This window comes from Sus scrofa, chromosome 4 (genome assembly GCF_000003025.6).
Source record: "Sus scrofa isolate TJ Tabasco breed Duroc chromosome 4, Sscrofa11.1, whole genome shotgun sequence".
Lineage (NCBI taxonomy): Eukaryota > Metazoa > Chordata > Mammalia > Artiodactyla > Suidae > Sus > Sus scrofa.
Genome location: NC_010446.5, coordinates 18566647 through 18590130, shown reverse-complemented (window position 1 = coordinate 18590130; position 23484 = coordinate 18566647). Strand labels below are relative to the sequence as shown.

Here is a 23484-nt window from a genome sequence, read left to right as displayed (position 1 = left end):
AAAAGGAATGCTTGTAGCTTTGAATACTTTTCTCTGTTTTTTGGCCTTGGTTTTTTTAATTTTTATAGATGAAGTCTTAGAGAGTGTTACTAAATACGTGTTACGTAGGTGAAATATGAGTGGAAAATTGTCAGATGACACTATTTTAGAGTTGAATTAATGTGCAGTCACTAAAAATATGTTCTGTTTTATGCAGGTTGGTGCTCTTTTTGTATTGCCATGTACAATTAGTAGCATACTTATTCCTCCTCCCAACCAACTCAGTTCAAGAAAATGGAAGGAATATGTAGCTAAAAAGCCTAAAACAATCAGCGGTAAGCAGTACATTTTTAAGTTTTACTGGTGCAACATAAATAATGTATTTATCAAATTTGAAATGGAGATAACATTTCTTTATGAGAAAATATAATATTTATTACTACTGATTAAAAATGACCCAGGAGTTCCCGTTGTGGCTTAGTGGGTTAAGAACCTGACTAATATCCATGTTGCTATTGGTTCGATCCCTGGCCTTATTCAGTAGATTAAGGATCTGGCATTGCTGCAAGCTGTGGTGTAGATCGCAGATGTGGCCTAGATCTGGCATTTCTGTATCTGTGGCATAGGCTGGCAGCTGCAGCTCTGATTCAGCCCCTAGCCTGGGAACTTCCATATGCCACATATGCTGCCCTAAAAAGAAAAATAAATAAATAAAAAGGACCCACATCATTTAAAAATTTTTATTTATCTGACAACCTACTACAACATAAGTACAACCTTATTCATCAAATATCAGTGTTCTAGAAGCAGAAATTTTGGTTAATTAGATAGCTAATTATATTAAAAATGGGTTCCCTGAGACATTTCAGGAATAAAATTTATGGAAATAAAGTGGTTAATTTATTATATGGTATGTTAAAAAAACAAACTTACGGGAGTTCCCGTAATGGCGCAGTGGTTAATGAATCCGACTAGGAACCATGAGGCGGCCGGTTCGGTCCCTGCCCTTGCTCAGTGGGTTAACGATCTGGCGTTGCTGTGAACTGTGGTGTAGGTTGCAGACGCGGCTCGGATCCCGCGTTGCTGTGGCTCTGGCGTAGGCCAGCGGCTACAGCTCCGATTAGACCCCTAGCCTGGGAACCTCCATATGCTGCAGAAGCGGCCCAAAGAAATAGCAAAAAGACAAAAAAAAAAAAAAAAAAAAGCTTATGATTATAGTTTTCTGAAGAAATTTTATTTTATTTAATAGTTTTTGTATGCTGTGCAGTATTCTAAGTACATTAGAAATCTTGATTCATTTAATGTTTATAATAACCTTATAAACTTATATTTATACGCATTTAACAGATGAGGAAATTGGGACTTAGAGACGTTATAGAGCTATTAACTGGCAGAATCTTGGTTCAGATCCTGCTCTGCCAGTTAGTAGCCCTGTAAGTTCTCCGCAAATTCGAAACCAGACACTGTTTCTTAATCATTGCACGGTGTTGTCTCTCTAATAATCTGTTACATTCAGGATGTCATTAATTTCTAATGTAAAATCAGGTTATTTAAATCCTAACTAGTATTTCATGAAGTAATTGTGGGTCAGAATATTCAAGTTACTTATCCGAAGTCCCATAACTGAAGTATTTCCTTTAGAGTTCCCATGGTGGCGCAGAGGAAAGGAATCCGACTAGGAACCATGAGGTTTCGGGTTCCATCACTGGCCTTGCTCAGTGGGTTAAGGATCCCGGCGTTGCCGTGAGCTATGGTGTAGGTTGCAGACGTGGCTCGGATCTGGCATTGCTGTGGCTCCGGCATAGGCTGGCAGCTGTAGCTCTGATTAGACCCCTGTCCTGGGAACCTCCATATGCTGCAGGTGCGGCCCTAAAAAGACAAAAAAAGACAAATAAATAAATAAAGTATTTCCTTTGTACTTTCAGTATTAAGTGTTTTATGTTTTAATTGGAAAATAATTTGATCTTGAGCTTATGATTAGTTTTCGTGACCCATTATAAGATGGGACTAAGAACTAGAATTGAAACATATCTACTTGGATTGTTCTAAAATAAATTTCTAGAGATACTCTAGAGCCCTAGAATTCTGAGAAATATACTTTTAAAATGAATAGCTTATTACAGTACTTTATAGGAGATAGGTTAGATATTGAAATCTATTTTAGCGAATGTTGAATTTGAAATGCAGATAGTATCTACATGGATAAATCTAGAGTGTGAAATTTAGATCTATGTCTTTAGAGAGTGGTCAGGGTAGGTGGTTTAGATTTTTAGTTTACCAGCTCTTTTGTTTATCTGTTCTATACCACACCACCCTAAAAACTAAGTGGCTTAAAAGAGCAAACATATTTCTGTAGTTAGAGCTAAGTGTAGCTGGTTGGTTCTCCTGATCTTACCAGCGGTCATTTATACCTGGCTGCGCTGAGCTTGGAGGTTGTTTGAAGTTGGGCTCAGATGGCTACAGGGACAATGGTCTTTCTCTTTCCGTGTAGTCCCAATGCCTTTTCCTTGCTTCATGCTTTTTTCTTGGGATCTCTGTAGCAGGTTAGCTGGAATTTTTACATGGTGACTCAAGATTCCAAAATGTATAAAAATTGAGGCTGCCGGGACTTTTTAAGGCTTGGTTCCCAAACTGGCCAAGTGTCACTTCTGCTGTGTTCTGTTATTTAAATCTACTCAACAAGAATGGCTTAGATTCAAGAGGGAAGTGACTATACAAGAGTCTGGATACTGGGAGACCACCTGTGTCAAAGCTCACCATGGGTGTGTAAAGGTAATAGCGGAAACCTTACGGGTGATTGAAAAAAAAACAGACAACTTGACTAGAGAAGAGAACCAAGGACAGAACCTCTTGAAATACCTGAATTTAAGTTAAAGTAGAGGAAAAGTTAGAAAATTGTTTAATAAATGGTAATTGAAAGACCTTAAAGAGTTATAATCGTTAACATCAGCATGAAAATACCATTCGTTGTGTCTTAGAGTATGGTGCAAGGTGTGGGAAATAAAGGACTCAAATAGGATTCTTACACTTGCATTGCCCTCTTCTTTGTGAAATGTATAATCAAGTGAGAAAGGCACTTTGAAAAATCATCATAAATCTGTTTAGCCAGCAGGGTAAAAGTGAAGTGGAGGATGCTTCCAGGGTGTATGATCTGTCATAGCTTAAGAGTTCAGCAAAACTTCCTGCAGAAAAAGGTGTCGTTAATGTAGCCTCTTGCTCTATACTAATTCATGAAGAAATGCAGCCTTAACCCTTCTCAGCTCACAGGGAATAAGTATATACCTGGTGACTTTGGCAGATGTTAAAGCAAAATCAGAAATAGATTTACTGGGTGGTAGTAGAGTCAATTTCACTATGCTACATGAAATCCCAGGATAATATTTATCTATTTCTCAACATTATATATGTTTAAGACTTATTAATATGAATTGAATAATGGCATCTCCTAACCAAACTTGAGTATGTTCTGGTCAGCTCATTATTTATTTTTCCCCTTGTAGTTTTTTCCAAGATAATTTATTTATTTTGATATATTCTTAGTTTGTTTTTTTTTTAACATGATTTTCATTGCAACTTTAAAAAAATACCTTACCATGTGACTTGATTTGATTTTTTTTAAATTATCACCTCTTGAAATTTGGGGATTAATATTGGTAACTTCTGAATAATAATTAGACATGTACATCACATGAAAGTTTTCAAAGCTGGATTGTTGATTACTGATTAGTCTGTATCATTAAGGGCTGATTAAGCTGACACTTTAGGGTATTTTTTTTAATCTTAGAAGTAGAAACAATTAAAGAAGACAGTTGATTATTAAGTTCTCTTCTACCCATAACCCTTTCTGTAGGGGAAATTATTTATCCCATTGACAGAACTTCTTTTCTAAAGAGTAGCCAGGTGTTAGCTAGTGCGAAAGGTTTGATAGCTCTTACATAGGAAAACTTCATATTCTATTCATATTGCTACTACTAATAGCCACTCTGGCTACCAGGTAAGATATGAACTATCTATCAGATCAGCCTCATAAATCAAGACCATTTCTCCGTAATCTACTGAATTATGCCCATTGTTCTCTACTGTTGCCTCACATGTCCCGTATCTTCCAGAGTAAACTTTATACTGTTTCTTGATTTTATGCCTTCATTATCTTGTCATTCATTCAGTCAGTCAGTCATAGCTTTGGTTCATTTTTTTGTAGATTGAGTAGCTACTATACATCAGACACGGTGTTATAATCTGTGGGTTGGTGGTGAGCAAGGCAGACATGGCTCCTCCTCTCCTGAAACTTACACTGTAACATAGAAAATAGATACTGAAAAGTAACACGATCTTACTTATTATGACATTGTATATAGTAGCAACCAGATAGAAAAAAATCCCAAGGGATGTTACAGAAGAAAAAGAAGGTGTACAGAGGTTGTTATGCTGCCATCTGTAATACAAACAGCAACTCCTGGAGTGTGAATGTCAGCATTTATACACATTGTCTGAATATGCATGAAATAATCAGCTTTTCAACAGATATGTTTATTGAGTACCTACAATGTAGTAGGCACTGTTTAACATGCTGAGCCAGCAGTAAATTGAACAAAGAACTTGCCCTTGGGGAGTTTACATGATAGTGGAGGTGAATATGTTTAGTTCATATCCTAGACAGCCATATGGCTAGGTCTCTCAGTTTTGGGGAACATTTACCCTAAAGTCACTTTGCTACTCGGGTCCTAATTTTTGCCATCTCATCTAAAATTGCAAAGAGTCTTCTCCTGACATTATTTCCATCTTCCCAGCTCTACTCTTTCTTCTTAGTACTTAGCACCATCTAATATACTAAATGTGTGTCTGTTTCTCTCAGTAGAAGTGAGAAAGGACAAGAGAAAGTTTTTTTTTTTTTTACTTTTATTCATTCCTTTATTCTCAGTGCCTGGAACAGTGCCTGACACTTAATAGGTACTGAAAAATATTTGCTAACTAAAAAGTGAAATATATAGTGTATTTCCAATTAGTAATAACTGATGTCTGGGAAAGGGAAAGTAAAGAAAGACTTTGAATGGACTGCAATGTGAAGCAAAATTTGTGCTCCAGTTTTTATTGGTTTCTTGCATTTAATGTACCATCCCTCGATGAAACAAAGGGAAGGATAATACATAATACATATGTATTAGTTTGAACCATATGGTATTGCTATATTTGTATATCAAAAATTGTTAAATATCAGTGGTTCATGTGGCTTGGTCTAAAATAGAAAAACTTTGCCAAGTTTGAAATATGCTTAAATTTAAGAGTATCAAAAGAATGATTTTACAATTAAATACCCAGAAAGTATCATGGAACAGAGAAAAATGTAAACTGTATCAACAAACACAATTAAACCCTATAACATTTCTGAAGAAAAGCTTCTATATTTAAAACCTGTATTGAAAATCCAGTTGTGGAGTTCCCGTCGTGGCACAGTGGTTAATGAATCTGACTGGGAACCATGAGGTTGTGGGTTCAATCCCTGCCCTTGCTCAGTGGGTTAACGATCCGGCGTTGTTGTGAGCTGTGGTGTAGGTCACAGACGCAGCTCAGATCCCACGTTGCTGTGGCTCTGGCGTAGGCTGTCAGCTACAGCTCCGATTCGACCCCTAGCCTGGGAACCTCCATATGCCACAGGAACAGCCCAAGAAATGGCCAAAAAAAAAAAAAAAAAAAAGACAAAAGAAAGAAAGAACATCCAGTTGTATAATGAAAAGAGCTGATCTTACCATATGTTCACAGAGATGTTTTGTGAACTTGTCAAAAAATTGGATGTTGATTATTGCCTTTTTATTATAAATGAAAAAGCTTAGGTACAGAGAAATCGAGAAACTTCTCTAAGATCACAGGGGGAAATCAGAATTTCCACCTAAGTCTATCTACAGGTCCTCCCTGATCATTTTACAATCATGAGGTTTGTTGTTGCCTTATTTTTTTTTTTAATTGGAATTCTTTTGAAAGGAAACATTTTGAAGGTACTGGGAGGAAATTATTAATAAGGACTAATGAAGTGTTATGAATTAAGGAAGCTTGTGCCTTTTTCATATTCAAATCAGTGTGATAAAAGTGATATGTCAAAATAGTGAGCTGAAACTAAGTTAAAATGACTCAGTGGTAACTGATCTGTAAAGAATTTTCATCTTGAGAAAAGGTAAAGGACTTGGATAAAGATTTTGATAGAGATTTCAGTGTCAGAGACAAAGTATTCTTTCAGTCCAGCATATATTTATTGTGTGTCTGTTGTGTTTAGGGCATTATACTAGGTGCTAGGATTTCAGTAGTGAATACAATCAGCCAATTTGCTGTATTAACATTTATTAAACATACCACTCAACAACATACTTGTTCTCTTCAAGCACATATAGAACATTCTTTAGGAGAGACCATATATATGTTAGGCCATTAAATAAGGCTCAGTAAGTTTAAAAGGGTAGAAATAATACACAGCGCATTCTCTAGTTGCAATGGAATTAAATTAGAAATTGGCAACAGAAAGAAATTTTGAGAAATACTTTAAATATTTGGAAATCAAATAACACAATTCTAAATAGCCCATGGGTCAAGTTAAAAATTAAAGTGAGGGAGTTCCCGTTGTGGCTCAGTGGTTAACGAACTCGACTAGTATCCATGAGAGCCAGCTTGGATCCCGTGTTGCTGTGGCTATGGCATAGGCCAGCGGCTACAGCTCCGATTTGACTCCTCGCCTGGAAGCTTCCATAGGCCACTGGTGTGGCCCTAAAAAGACAAAAGACTAAAAATAAGAATAAAGTTAATGAAAATAGAAACAAACATATCAAATTTATGGAAAGCAGCTAATGCAGTTTTAAGAGGATTTTAAAGGCTTATCTTAGAATGGAAGAAAGATCTAAAGTCAGTTATCTAAACATCAACCTCAAGAAGCTAGAAGACTAAATACAAATTAGGTAGAAGGAAGGAAATTAGAATGAATAAAGTGCTGAGGAGTGTATCTAAAAAGAAGCTCAAGACCTGTACACTGAAAACTACAGAACATTACCGAGAGTAGTTAAAGAAGATGTAAGTAAATGGAGAGATAGACAATGTTCATTAAGATTAGAAAACTTGGAGTTCCCATCGTGGCGCAGTGGTTAACGAATCTGACTAGGAACCATGAGGTTGCAGGTTCGGTCCCTGCCCTTGCTCAGTGGGTTAAGGATCCGGCGTTGCTGTGAGCTGTGGTGTAGGCCACAGACGCAGCTCGGATCCCGCGTTGCTGTGGCTCTGGCGTAGGCCGGCGGCTATAGCTCCGATTCGACCCCTAGCCTGGGAACCTCCATATGCCGCGGGAGCAGCCCAAAGAAATAGCAAAAAGACAGGGAAAAAAAAAAAAGAAAGAAAGAAAACTCAGTATAATTAAGATGGCCCTTCTTTTCAAACTGACCTATGGATTCAATTTAAGTTCTAACAAAATTCCAGGAGGGCTTTTCCTAGAAATTGGCAAACTGATACTGGATTTACATGAAATTTGGAAGTCTAAAATGGCCAAGACAATTTTGAAAACGAAGAACAACTTTTGTGAACTTAAACTATGTGATTCACAATTTACTATACAGCCAATAGTGATCAAGATGGTGTGGAATTGGACTAAATACACATATATCAGTGGGACAAAATAGAAACGAAGATTTCAATGGAAAAGGATAGCCTCTTTAACACAGTGCTGAAAGAATGGATGTCTATATGTAAAAACTCACATATATATGTAAATGTGTGTGAGTATACCCGTCAACATGATATATGAAATTTGTAGAATTTTATCTTCCAGCATTGTCACTGCTGCGGCTCAGGTGACTGCTGTGGCGTCAGTTTGATCCCTGGCTCAGAAATTTCTGCATGCTGCGGGTATGGCCCCCCAAAAAGAAGTCATCCCGTTTTTGAAAAACTGTTAAAAATTTTTAAAGTCTACTGACTAAAAGAAAATAGCTTCAATCTTATGCCTTACAATGGACAGATTATTAAAAAAAAAAAAGCCTACAACTCAATAGTAAGGAGACAATCCAATTAGTAAGAGGCTTGAATACACATTTCTCTAAAGATACATGAAGAGCTAATAAAGCCCGTGAAAGATGCTCAACATCATTAATCTTTTGGGAAATGAAAATTAAAACCACAATGTTATTCTGTAATAACGCTCTAGAATGTCTGTTATCAAAAATAGTAACTATCAAACATTGATGAGGACTAGAGAAACTGCAAGTGTCGCACATTGTTGGTGGGGATGCAAAGTGGTACAGCTACTATGGAAAGCAGGTTGGTAGTTAAACTTACACTTAGCTGTACAACTCAGTTCTTCCATTCCTAGGTGTTTATACAGGAGAAATGAGACCATATGTTCACACAAATGCTTGCTTATAAAAGCAATATTCTTTTATAAAATATATAAAAGCAATATTCTTAATAGGTAACATATTATTGGAAACTATGCAAATATACATCAACTGGTAAACAGGTGAACACCATTTGTTTTGTCCATATAATGGAATGCTTCTCAGCCATAAAGAGACATGAAAAGTTTTGGGTATACCTAAACATACTAAGTTTGTAAAGACAGACTTAAGAGACTAGTACATGATACTATTTATGTGAAATTTCTATAAAAAGCAGGACCAGAAAGCAGGTCAATAGTTGCCTGAGGCCATGAGCAGGAGGGATGATGAACTTCAAAGAGATAATGGAAGTTTTCAAAACAGTTACAATGATGGATACATAATTGTATAATTTCCTTAAATTAGTCAAACTTAGACTCTGATGTATGTATGTAAATTATACCTCATTAGGAAGTATAATTTTTCTAGTGAGAGTCACCTAAAGGCTCTTAGACCTAAATGCAGAGTTTTGTTTCTACACTTGGTTTAGTAATTCTTAACACCAGCATGCATGAGAATAACCTTGACAATTACCAAAAAAGAAAAGGTCAAGCTGGGCTTTGCCTGAAAACAAATACAAATCTCGGAAGGAAACCAGGGCATCAGTAGTTGGTAAAAGCAACCAAGTGTTTCAAATGTACATCCAGGATTGAGAACCTCTGCCCTAGGTGTACTCTCCTCAGCTCTAGGCTAGAGAGAACCATTGTTTCTGAAAGCCCTTCCGATGCTTTGAGGCAAAAAAAGGATTAAGAATCACTGCTTTAGACCTTTCATTCCTTGGCTAGAAAATGAGGACAATATGCTTGTTTAATGTATTTCTGTATATTAGCAATGAAATATTAGAAAAGGAATACAGAAATACAATACCCTTTAAAGTTGCACCACAAAAATCAAATACCTGGGAATACACCTGACAAAGGAGGTAAAGGACTTACATGACGAGAACTATAAAACAGTAATCAAGGAAATTAAAGAAGATATAAAGAAATGGAAAGATATTCCATGTTCCTGGATTGGAAAAATTAATATTGTAAAAATGGCCATACTACCCAAAGCAATCTACAGATTCAATGCAATCCCTATCAAATTATCCATGACATTTTTCACAGAACTAGAACAAACAATCCAAACATTTGTATGGAACCACCAAAAACCCAGAATCACCAAAGCAATCCTGAGAAACAAAAACCAAGCAGGAGGCGTAACTCTTCCAGACTACAAGCAATATTACAAAGCCACAGTCATCAAGACAGTGTGGTACTGGTACCAAAACAGACAGACAGACCAATGGAACAGAATAGAGAACCCAGAAATAAACCCAGACACCTATGGTCAGTTAATCTTTGACAAAGGAGGCAAGAACATAAAATGGGAAAAAGACAGTCTTTTCAGCAAGCATTGCTGGGAAACCTGGACAGCTACATGCAAAGCAATGAAACTAGAACACACCCTCACACCATGCACAAAAATAAACTCAAAATGGCTGAAGGACTTAAATATAAGACAAGACACCATCAGACTCCTGGAAGAGAACACAGGCAAAACATTCTCTGACATCAACCTTATGAATATTTTCTCAGGTTGGTCTCCCAAAACAACAGAAATAAGAGCAAAAACAAACCAATGGGACCTAATCAAACTGACAGGCTTTTGCACAGCAGAGGAAACCAAAAAGAAAACAAAAACACAACTTACAGAGTGGGAGAAAACAGTTTCAAATGATGCAACGGACAAGGGCTTAATCCCTAGAATATACAGGCACCTTATACAACTCAACAGCAAAAAACCTAACAACCCAATGGACAAATGCGCAAAAGACCTGGATAGACATTTCTCCAAGGAAGGTATACAGATGGCCAACAAGCACATGAAAAAATGCTCCACATTCCTGCTTATTAGAGAAATACAAATCAAAACCAGCATGAGATACCACCTCACCCCAGTCAGAATGGCCATCATTCATAGGTCCACAAACAACAAGTGCTGGAGCGGGTGTGGAGAAAAGGGAACCCTCCTGCACTGTTGGTGGGAATGTAAGCTGGTACAGGCACTCTGGAGAACAGTATGGAGGTACCTTAGAAATCTGTACATAGAACCACCATATGACCCAGCAACCCCACTCTTGGGCATCTATCCGGAAAAAACTTTGCTGAGAAAAGACACAGGCACCCGCATGTTCATTGCAGCTCTATTCACAACAGCCAAGACATGGAAACAAGCCAAATGTCCATCGACAGACGACTGGATGAGGAAGATGTGGTATATTTACACAATGGAATACTACTTGGCCATAAAAAGAACGACATAGTGCCATTTGCAGCAACATGGATGGAACTAGAGAGGCTCATACTGAGTGGAATAAGTCAGAAAGAGAAAGACAAATACCATATGATATCACTCACAGCTGGTATCTGATATACAGCACAAATGACCCTTTCTACAGAAAAGAAAATCACGGACTTGGAGAATAGACTTGTGGTTGCCCACGGGGATGAAGAGGGAGTGGGAGGGATTGAGAGCTTGGGGTCAACGTATGCAAACTATTGCTCATGGAATGGGTTTACAATGAGATCCTTCTGTGTAGCACTGAAAACTGTCTAGATACTTACGACGCAGCACAACAATGGGAGAAAAAAGTATATATACATGTATGTGTAAATGGGTCCCCATGCTGTACAGTGGGAAAAAAAAAAAGTGTGTTGGGGGAAATAACAATAAAAAATAAATTAAAAAAAAAAGAATCGCTACTTTAGCTGTTTCATTCCTTGGCTAGAAAATAAGGACAATATGCTTGTTTGATGTATCTCACACACTTGTTTGAATCATTATTGGTAAGGAAGGTAAACACTTTGTAAACTCTGCAGCAGCTTTTTGTTATTCTGTCCTATCTTAAATCCTTTCTGTGTCTGTGTAACAATAAAGGATCACTGTTGCTCATGATTTATTATCTTGAAAGATCTTGAAATATCTTCTGAATCGTTTCTCTATCCACTGTAGCTTTCGAATTGTGTGTTTTTCTGTGTTACCACTAAGAGGAAATATATGCAGTAATGGTCCTGACATCATTTAATTGTTTGAAATAGTCATGGTGGAATATATAAATCCTTCTGCGTTTTTGGGATCTTCACAGTAGGAGGCTTCTAGCACATATACAATAATACTATCATTTCTTAAACCATTTTAGATTCTTTCTGCAACTGAGCCAGGGCGTTTTCTTGGACAGTCTCAGTGGCAGCTAAGTTTTATGATAAATTGTTCAAAGCTTAGTCTGATGAGTAGATGAGGGAGCAAACTAGATAATACGTTTTTTGGAAATGCTCTGTGAATATAAAGTAATTAGTTTTTTGTTTTTTTTTCTTGTGATGCCCTAGTTGACTTAAGGACTGTTTCCAAAGTCGAGTCTAGAATTTACAATGATAAAACTGTTGGGAAGTGTATAGCCTCCTAAAATGCCTACAGTGAAGACTACATTTTATTTTACTGTTTAATTTTTTTGGCGTGATTATCAAAATAATTGAGTATATTATTTAGTCATTTCTTAAGAAATACAAATAATACTCGTACGTAATTCAGACTGTTTACTTAACCAGAATATCCTGCTCCTTTATTCTTCTTAGGATCTTTTTCATTATATGGAATAATATTTCCTCTGTATATTAGTATAATTTTGCTTTTACTGTTGAACTTTTAAAAAAAAGTGGGGGGGGTATTACCAGGTTTTAGGAACTACCAAGAAACTTATTGGTATAAAATATGACTTGATTTTTATTATACTAGAATTTTCTTTGCTAATGAAACATGGTAATACATCTCTTCTTTATCAGTTGTATGAACATGGCACTAGATGTTGTATTTATATTTTGTTTTCCAAATAGATAAAAGCCTGTTGAAAGCCAATGACCCAAATTTTTACTTCTTTGTGTGTCTTCATTATGTCAAACAAAGAAAAGGCACCCAAAAAATACTACATAACTTGATTCTTTGGTCATTTTCTCATTAACATATGGAATTAAAATGATTCTAACAGAATAAAAGCAAAAAATTATCCTGCACATTTAAAATGCCAAGCAATCTTCAAATATTTGTTAGATCTTGAAAAGCTGCGTTCTATTCAAATTCATCACAAGATGAGAAACCAGGAAAATAGAAAGAAATGCAAATTAATAAAGAAATGATTTCCTGATCCCTCAGTAAAAGTTTGGTGACTGTTCCTGTTACAATAAAAGGCAAATGTGGAGCATCTTATTGTATGTAGTTTTAACTACACTAAATTTAAAATTTGGTACAACTAAAGGACACCTGATTTCTGCTTCTCTCACTTTACCTACATAGTACAAAATGGATGTTTTTTGATAAGAGAGGGGGCATGCAAGTCAGTCAATCCCTTATAAGTTGGTAGTGTAAAGATCTCAGATGAAAATAGAGAGAAATTTCTTGTTGTAGTCATCTTCCCTTATTTCTTTAGGAAGAGCTATGAGAATTGAATAACTGTGCTAATTGTAAATCTGTTACTCTCTGTGGTATTTACAGAAAAGTTATTTAATAAGTCTTCCATTAACACCTGCCAGGTATGGAACAACATTTTTAACGTGACTGCATATGATTAGGGTCATTATGATTAGGGAAGTTCTTTAAAATAAATATTTTTCTCTTGAGGAAAATAAGATTGTTGTAATTACAGACTCAGTGATTAAAATGCTTTCTAGAACTTTTATTAGGTGATGGGATTTATAATGAACGTGGAAAGAATGTCATGGACTGAAGAGATATATAACTTGAATTAGTGAAGTGCTAAGTTGGTAAATGAGTTAAGATTGCTAAACTCTTGGCAAATCTTAGTGTCAAATACAACTGGTAACAGTAAGTGCTTTCTGATAGCCTTTATTTAAATTCTTTTTCTACGACTGACATTTATAAACAGGATTACCATCTCTGTTGCAAGCTAATTGCAAAAAAATTTGTTTGTACTTTATGGTTGTTTGGGGGGGTAGGCTTTAACCCACAGTGTGTTCATATCTGAAATAAACTATTATAATAAAATTAGGGTATATTTGTTCTTAGTGTATATATTTATATATATATTCACGTAACATATATACACACATATGTATATATATCCCAAAATGCTGAGAACTTTTTCTGGTGAGGAGAACCTTACATTCCCACAATAAGTATAAATTTTTAAAACTGAGCTTTATTGAGTTATAATGCACATACAGTATAATTTAACCATTTAAAATATAATTCTGTGGGTTTTAGTCTCTTCACAAGATGGATTGTAAGTGTGCAGCCTGCACCACAGTCAGTTTTAGGGACATTTTCACCTCCCCTCAAAGCAAGCCTGTTCCCATTAGCAGTTACTCCTTATTACCCACCCTTTAGGCAACTGCTAATCTAGTTTTGTCTGTGCAGATTGCCCAGACTTTTCATCTAAGTGTAATTATACAATATATAGTCTTTAATGACTGCCTTCTTTCACATATAGCACGTTTTCAACGTTCATCCTTATTGGAGTACTACCAATACTTCATGCCTGAATGGTCTGGATTTATATGACCATGCTGGCTAATGTTGTTGAGCATCTTTCCATGTGCTTATTTGTTGTTTGTATATCTCACTGGAGGAATGTCTAGTCAGATTCCTTACCCAGTTTTTAATTGAGTTCTTTGTCTTTTTATTATGAGTCATAGGAGTTATTTATATATTCTAGATATAAATCCCTTTCAATTTACAAAAATTTTCCCTTATTCCATGGGTTGACTTAAAAAAAAAAAAAAGGTACTATTGAGATTTAGAATACATCAGACAGTGATCTAAGCACTTTCCATGCAGCATCTCACATTTAATCCTCACAGCAGCCTTGTCATATGGATTTTTTTTTTTAATTAAAAAACTTTATTTTTCTTAGAGCAGTTTTAGGTGCACAGCAAAACTGAAAGTACAGAGAGTTTCCAAATAGCCTATGTCTTCAAACATGTATAACCCTCTTCTTTATCAGAGTGGAGCATTTGTTACAATTGATAAACCAACAGTGACACGTCATTGTTACCCAAAGTCCAAAGTGGGTTGAATGCTCATTCTTTGGCGATGTGCTTTGAAGCACAAAGGTTCTTAATTTTGATGAGATCCAGTTTTTTATTACTTTTTTTCTTTCATTGCTCATAATATGGGTCTTAAATTTAAGAAACCCTTGCCTAATAGAAGGTCATGAAGACTTAGGCCTTTGTTTTCTTCCAAGAGTTTTAAAAGTTTTAGCTTTTATATTTACATCTGTGATCCATTTTGAAATAGATTTTTTTAAAAAATATATTGAGAGGTAGGGGGGTAAGGGTCCGACTTCACTCTTTTGCATAAGGATGTCCAGTTATTCCAAGACCATTTTTGAAAAGATTGTTCTTTCTCCATCAACTTTTCTTGGCACCTTTGTTGAAAAGCATTTGATCATAAATATGAGGGACTCTCAGTTCTGTTCTGTTATTCTTTATGTCTGTCCTTATGCCAGTGCCTTTCTGTCTTGATTACTGTAGCTTTGTTTAAGTTTTTAAACCGAAAAGTGTGTATCTTTTTTCACTCCTTTGCCCTCACTACCCACTGACATTGTCTTGTCCTCCTAGAATGATCATATAGTAATTTTAGAGTAATGTCATTGTTTTAATTATGATGATGATGTAATTACTATTCACATTTGAGTCATGTGCTGTTTTTTATTTTCCGTTCCTGTACAATACTTTGTTCTACCTGGAGTTAATGATTTTTATCTTTTAATTCAATTAAAAAACCTTCCCCTCCTTGTGAAACTCCTTTTAGTACATTCAAACATATTATCCTATCAATCACATATATGTTAAGAAATCGCTTCCAGATCTTTATAACTTGCCTGATCCAGATTCACTGGCTTTACTCTCCAGATTATTCCATAGCTTTTGGGTCAAAGACTACCTTTTCATCATAGAAATTTCTTTTTGCTTTTTCTTTGTTGGTTCCTGGGATCCTTTAATCTTCCTGATTTTGCTTGTATTTTCGTGGAGCACATTCTCCAAAATCATTCTGAGAAAAGATACATAGGAAAATTTTTGAGACCTATGCCTAGAGGAGTTTTTTATTCTATTCCCTTCCTTTAATATAGCTTTCTAGGTTGGAGAACATTTTTTCCAGTGGTTTTGAAGGCATTGTCTTGCAGCTTTTAACACAGTTACTTAGACATCTTGTGCCATTCTCGTTTTTTAAATTTTTTAAATAAGTAATGGAGGTTTTCTATGGTATTTTATAGAATCTACTTGTTTTTCTTAGTTTTCCAAATTTTCATGATAACGTACCTCAGAAGTCCTATTTTTATTCCTATATTGGCCACTCAGTAGTCTGTAAGCTCGTCTTTTTATTGGGGAAAATGTTGTTGTAATTGTTTTATTGATAATTTCCTTCCCTCCATTTTTTTTTTTTTTTTCCTTTCTCTCTCTGATTTTCCTGTTTGAGTGTTGCTCTTCCTGGTTTCTCTCTCTCTTTTCCTCTCCTATTTTCCATTGCTTTGACTTTTTACTCTACTTTCTGAAAGACTTACTGAACTTTATATTCTTACCTTTTAGTTAAAATATATATTTCTGTTTTCTTAATTTTAATTTCCATAAGCTCATCCTTATAATGTTCTTTTCTTATAATTTCATGTTTGTATATAATGGAAATAATGTATTCTCTAAGGATTTCAGTGATATGATTTGATTGTTGTTTGTTTTTGTGATTTCTTTTTACTGCATATTCTTTGCTTCCTACAAGTCACTTTTTTTTTTTTTTTTCTGTTTGCTTATTTTGGCCTATGGTTTTCATGTAAGAGGCTTCCCCTGGCATCCCATAATGTTTGTTCATGTTTAAGAGAGGCTATGAGAAAGCCGATTGGGAAATTTGAATGCATGGTTGAAGCTTGCTGACTGGGATCTTCATTGTAGGGTCATCTCAATGAGATATTAGGTGACCCCAATGTTGGGATTCTTTGGTCTTTCCTCAAGTACTGATCATATTTCCAAAAGAAGTCTCAGTCCTGCTATCTGGATTCCAAAATTCTGCAAGTTTTGTAAGCAAAGAAGGGTAAAGGACCTTGATGTTCCATATCACTGATAATCACCTCTCACCCTAAGCTCTCTCTCCTATCTCCCAGGCCAGAGACATTTTGTTTTACTTTCTCCAGAGAATAACTGGAGTCTCCTAGGTTGGGGAAAGGACAATCATTTTCCTGAATAGAATAAGGAATGGTCAGGAAGCCAAACTGCTGCTCACACAGACTTGTAACCTATTTTCCTATTTCACCTTCATTTTGTTCTCAGTGCCATCCCAGAGTCTTTCTTCAGGGATTGTAGTCAAAATTTTGTTGCTTCCAAGCTTTCTGTATTACTTTTCTCAGCTTCTGTAACAATTGAGAGACTGGAGTCTGTTACCAGTTGTTCATCTGCTTTCCCGCTTTCCAAGTTTAGTTGCTGTTGTCTCTTCTCTCAGATATTGGTTCTTATAGTTCTATGCTGTTTTAAAATTTATTCTCATTTCATGGAATTTCAGGAGATAGTGAAAATAAATGCTTATGTTCAATTCACCATCTTCAACAAAAATGATTCTACTTCTATTTTTAATCTCAAAGGCTTCACAGTTTTTCTTTGACCTTCAGTATAACCCTCACTTCATTTGTTTTTAAAATACACTAGAAACTGTCTTAACTGACCTTCACATTACTGGCATGCCAGATTAATGAATGTTCTCCATTCCCTCTGTAAAATACATGATGGATGCACACTGCAAGGACCAAAAAGCAACCCTGAAGTATATCTGTACACTTCTGCTCCCACCAGTTGAGCTGTGTATACTTGCGAGGGTCAGTTTATTCTACTTTAAAGAAGTAGAAGCTGGAAATAGTAGTTGGATATGTTATGGGTGTGGATATATAGGAAAGACGTAATGGAACATTAATGAGCCACATCAAAGGTTAATGAGTGAGTACACATTAAAGTAAAATGTGAATGCTTTGTGAGTGTCATTTTTTTTATGAGTCTCTGCGTTAACAGCTTCCCTAGGTAAACGAACCACTACTGCCCCAAATGTATTGGATAAGACCTCATTTTAAAATAACATAGAAATGTCATTATATCCTGTGGATCAATCAAATTTATGACTTTGCCCTGTTGCGCCTGAATTTTCACATACTTAAGATAATTGTTCTTCTTTAGTTCCAGATGTTGAAGTGAAAGGAGAGTGTTCTAGCTATTACCTCTTGTTACAAGGTGATGGCAATGGAAAGTGTAAAGCCACATTGATCCACTCAGCCAACCAGATCAATGGCTCATTTGCACTCAGTTTAATTCATGGAAAGATGAAAGCAAAGACAGAAGAAGCCAAATTGAGTAAGTGTTAACTTTAGGTGGAAAACAAAGTGTATTTGCATTTGTTTGTATAAATAGTTAACTTATGCGGTTTTTAGTGAACTTATTTTTGCCAAACTCCATTTCACTTTGAGTAAACTTACCTTTATTTTAAACATTTTATAGCATATTTGAACAATTTAGAGGGTTGAGAAATAATTCCTTTTATTTTATACTTAGTGAGATTTAGTAGACTGCCATCAATTCCAAATAGGACATTTTTAGTATTTTCCACTTCAAACACATTGTTTTTCTAGAATTTATTTCTCATTTTCATTACTTTCTCTCAAGCATCTGATTCTATTTTATTGCCCATCTTTTTTTTTCCCCTTTTCTAAGCTCCATGTTTTAGTTGTCCGTCACTGTTATGAAAAACTACACCAGATTTAGCTTAAAAATGACTCTTTATTATTATGTCTCATAGTCCTGTGGATTGACGGAGCTCAGCTGGATGTTTCTGTTTTGAAGACCCACATGTGATTGCAGCCACACACAGCTGAGGCTTCAGTCATTTAGAGACTTCACAGGGCTTTCTTTGTTTGTAAGATGGCTCTTCCCACACGTGTTAGGAACCTGGGGTAGGATGCCTGGAATTGATGAAGGCTGGCTTGATCTTCACATGCCCTGTCCTCTTGGCCAACATGGCCTTCACAGTGTCAGAATCTCTAGGGAGTCTGATTTCTTATATGGTTGCGAACCTGTCTTAGAGCGCTCGTTCTAAGAAGCTGCTAGGTTGTCTGTGACCTGGCCTAGAAGATACTCATTGTCACTTTGACCATTCCACATTGGTTACATAGGCCGACCTAGATTCATTGTGAAGGGACTATGCAAAGGGTATCGGGAAGTGTGATTCACTGGGAATCAATCGTCAGAGACTAGCTCCCCTGCTCTCTCTGTGTTTTGTGTAGGAGTTTTAATAGCTGAGCAGGTAAAAGAAAATGTGGTGGAGGAAATTCTACTCTGCTACCTAAGTCCTCTCATTTTTAGAAGCAGGTCGAAGTTTAAAATGTAAAATAATTTAGTTTGAAATTATTATTATTATTAGTATTGAAATAATATTATTATTATTGAAACTTTCATTATTTAGTTTGAAATGTAAAGAAAGATGAGTGATTGACTTTTTAAAAAATTATAACGTTTCTGGAGAACTAAATGTTAATTGTTGTTATAAATCATCTTTAATACTGACTTTTTTCTGTTTCTCAGACTTTCCTCTTGACCTCTTGTCACTTCCATGTTTCTCTGGGGAGCAACTTATACAGAGAGAGAAACAGTTAGCTAATGTTCAGGCTTTGGCTTTGAAAGAATGTCTGAGTAAGTAACAATTCGTTCAATTTATTCTACCGTAAGAATGTTGACTTGTTCAGACCTAATGTATTCTTATTATCACACTTTTCCCTTATACACTCTGTCTTTTAAATATGATATTCATTTGCAGAACTAGTCTTGATAGAAGTGATGTAGAAAAGTTCTGCAACATTTTTTCCACCAGATTTAGAATATTCCTGTTTATTTGTGCATTACTGTTAACATTTATAAAAATAGTTGTCCTGAAAATTTTGTTTCTCATTATTTTCAACTATATGCTAGAAAAGATATCTAAATTTTATTATTCTGGTTAATATAGTTATCTTTACACAATTTATATCTTTTTGGTTGTAGCAGAAGAATATAGACTGTAAATAGAGGAAAATATAAACCTAGAGAAATTAATATGTTAGCTTGAGCATTAATTCTTAGACTTTAAAGCTGCAACTGCAGGCCTGTACCACAGCCATAGCAACACGGGATCCAAGCTGCATCTGTGACCTATGCCACAGCTTGCAGCAATGCTGGATCCTTAACCCACTAAGCAAGGCCAGGGATTGAACCTGCATCCTCATGGATACTAATCGGGCTCTTAACCTCTTAACCTGCTGAGCCACAACAAGAACTCTTGGATTTTTCTTTATTCAAGAAATCGATATTTTTTTAAGGGCCATTATTTAAGGTTTTTCCTCTATTACTAAATGTTAACTTGGTTATCAGTCTTGACATTTTTAAAAATAAGTCCTTAAGTGGACTTATTTTAAGCTAAAACTGGTATAAAATTTCAAGAAATTGATTCAAATTGTAAGGCATCATTGGTTGCATAGAGAAAAAATGTAATTATTAAGTAGATAAATTATAAAATGAAAACTATTACTTTTTTCTTGAAAAGCATTTAAAAAATATCTTAGATTCAGTAGCTTATTTTTTTTCCAGTGGAAAATAATTTTAGAATCCGTGGTTTCAATTATTCATGTAAGAATTACCTACTTTTTCAGTTGTACAAAGCCAAGGGTAATTATGTAGTCTTGAATTCCTCAAACCATTAATTTTTTTAAACTATGAAAATGATATTAGCTCAAGGAAAATATAATTAGAAAGGCAATTTAGTTTCAATAAAAGATAGTACATGTTAATCCAAGGGGGGAAAAAAAACAAAAAACTAAAAGTAGAGTTACCATGTGATCCAGCAATCTCACTTCTGGGAATATAACCAGTAAAGATGGAAACTCTAATTTGATAAAATACATGTACCCTAATGTTCATAGCAGCACTGTTTACAATAGCCGCAATATGAAAGCAACCTAAATGTCCATCAACAAATGAATGGAAAGAGAAGATAAGGTATGTATATGTGTGTGTAGAAAAGCTCTGTAACATGTATATGACACATGCATGTTGCAGACCTTTCATCACATACACATATGGTGTGTCACATGATTGATGACACATGCATGTCAGACAAAGTTAAATAAGTCAGACAAAAACAGATATCATGTGATATCACTTATATGTGGATCTTAAAGAATGATACCAGTGAACTTATTTACAAAACAGAAATAGTTACACAGACATAGAAAACAAAATTATGTTTACCAAAGGGAAAAGTTGGTGTGGAGTAAATTAGGATTAACAGATACAAACTACTGTATATAAAATAAAAAGCAAGGTCCTACTTACAGCATAGGGAACTATATTCAGTACTTTGTAATAACTTATAATGGAAAAAAAGCTAAAAATAGATATCTAACTGAATCGTTTTGCTGTATACCTGAAACTAACACAACAGTTTGCATGAAACGGTCCTCACCTTATTGACATACTTTGCCTTTTTAAAATAACACAAAAATCAAATGGAATTTCTCCCTGGGTTTAACTTTTATTTTCATTAATTTAATTTTTAAAAATTATATCTAATACTGCTGCTTAGAATGTTATTTAAATTTTATAATTTCTGTTTTACCTGATCTTTTGTTATTTGTAAATTTTTATATTTGGAAATATTAGCTATCTTGTTTCACCTTTTTTTTTTTTTTCTTTTTTTTTCTTTTTTTGTCTTTTCTAGGGCCTCACCCGTGGCATATGGAGGTTCCCAGGCTAGGGGTCCAATCAGTGCTGTTGCTGCTGGCCTATACCACAGCCACAGCAAATCTGGATCTGAGCTGTGTCTGTGACCTACGCCACAGCTCACGGCAACGCTAGATCCTTAACCCACTGAGCGAGGGCAAGGATTGAACCTGCAACCTCGTGACTCCTAGTCAGATTCATTAACCACTGAGCCTCATTTCACTGATTTTTAAGGAAAAAATTTAAAATGTTGAATAATTTTTAAATGAAAAACTATTCAGTGTGATACAAAACAAATACCAAAATAGCAGTACTATCTTTTTGCCCCAGGATTGTGGTCTCTACTCTGAGTTCTCCACATCTTTTTAAAATATCTAGAACCCAGTACAAACCTGATTAATGCTCAATCTGCAGATACTTTTAGATATTTAACACTCTATTTTACTTTAATAAGTCCCAAGTTATTACTAGGTTTTTAGGAATAGCATTCCTTTGCTAATTGATTTTTTTTTTTAATTGTTATTTCCCCAATTCAATTTTTTTTCTACTGTACAACATGGTGACCCAGTTAGGCATACATGTATACATTCTTTTTTCTCACATTATCACGCTCTGTCATAAGTGACTAGACATAGTTCTCAGTGCTACACAAAAGGATCTCATTCCATGAACAATAGGTTGCATCCGTTGACCCCAAGCTCTCAATCCCTCCCACTCCTTCCCTATCCCCCTGGGCAACCACAAGACTATTCTCCAAGTCCGTGATTTTCTTTTCTGTAGAAAGGTTCATTTGTGCTGTATATCAGATACCAGCTATGAGTGATATCATATGGTATTTGTCTTTCTCTTTCTGACTTATTCCACTCAGTATGAGCCTCTCTAGTTCCATCCATGTTGCTGCAAATGGCACTATGTCGTTCTTTTTATGGCCAAGTAGTATTCCATTGTGTAAATATACCACATCTTCCTCATCCAGTCGTCTGTCGATGGACATTTGGCTTGTTTCCATGTCTTGGCTGTTGTGAATAGAGCTGCAATGAACATGCGGGTGCCTGTGTCTTTTCTAAGGCAAGTTTTTTCCGGATAGATGCCCAAGAGTGGGGTTGCTGGGTCATATGGTGGTTCTATGTATAGATTTCTAAGGTACCTCCATACTGTTCTCCAGAGTGCCTGTAGCAGCTTACATTCCCACCAACAGTGCAGGAGGGTTCCCTTTTCTCCACACCCGCTCCAGCACTTGTTGTTTGTGGACCTATGAATGATGGCCATTCTGACTGGGGTGAGGTGGTATCTCATGCTGGTTTTGATTTGTATTTCTCTAATAAGCAGGAATGTGGAGCATTTTTTCACATGCTTGTTGGCCATCTGTATACCTTCCTTGGAGAAATGTCTATCCAGGTCTTTTGCGCATTTGTCCATTGGGTTGTTAGGTTTTTGCTGTTGAGTTGTATAAGGTGCCTGTATATTCTAGAGATTAAGCCCTTGTCCATTGCATCATTTGAAACTGTTTTCTCCCACTCTGTAAGTTGTGTTTTTGTTTTCTTTTTGGTTTCCTCTGCTGTGCAAAAGCCTGTCAGTTTGATTAGGTCCCATTGGTTTGTTTTTGCTTTTATTTCTGTTGCTTTGGGAGACCGACCTGAGAAAATATTCCTAAGGTGATGTCAGAGAATGTTTTGCCTATGTTCTCTTCCAGGAGTCTGATGGTGTCTTGTCTTATATTTAAGTCCTTCAGCCGTTTTGAGTTTATTTTTATGCATGGTGTGAGGGTGTGTTCTAGTTTCATTGCTTTGCATGTAGCTGTCCAGGTTTCCCAGCAATGCTTGCTGAAAAGACTGTCTTTTTCGCATTTTATGTTCTTGCCTCCTTTGTCGAAGATTAACTGACCATAGGTGTCTGGGTTTATTTCTGGGTTCTCTATTCTGTTCCATTGGTCTGTCTGTCTGTTTTGGTACCAGTACCACACTGTCTTGATGACTGTGGCTTTGTAATATTGCTTGAAGTCTGGAAGAGTTACGCCTCCTGCTTGGTTTTTGTTTCTCAGGATTGCTTTGGTGATTCTGGGTTTTTTGTGGTTCCATACAAATGTTTGGATTGTTTGTTCTAGTTCTGTGAAAAATGTCATGGATAATTTGATAGGGATTGCACACTAATTCATTTTGAGACTTTAGACCACTATTTTTTTCCCAAATCTTTATCTGCCACTTGTGCTGCAAACTCATTTGTGTAGAGATTACTTTTCGCCTAGGTAAATTATGCTGCTCATAACCCCATTAAACTTCGTCTATTTTCTCTCTCTAGTGCTCAGTCATCAAGGTCAATAGGAAGTCATA

General features: G+C 35.8%; 1 protein-coding gene across 2 annotated transcripts in view; it reads left to right on the top strand.

The window, feature by feature from the left end:
• The window catches only part of MTBP (MDM2 binding protein), a 75502-nt gene that overhangs the window by 18572 nt on the left and 33446 nt on the right, over nucleotides 1–23484 (top strand). For both annotated transcript variants that reach the window (XM_021088982.1, XM_001924836.4), the window contains exons 11-13: nucleotides 197–314; nucleotides 17588–17761; nucleotides 18986–19093. In XM_021088982.1, coding sequence (XP_020944641.1) covers nucleotides 197–314; nucleotides 17588–17761; nucleotides 18986–19093 — 400 coding nt within the window. The remainder of the gene's footprint in view (nucleotides 1–196; nucleotides 315–17587; nucleotides 17762–18985; nucleotides 19094–23484) is intronic.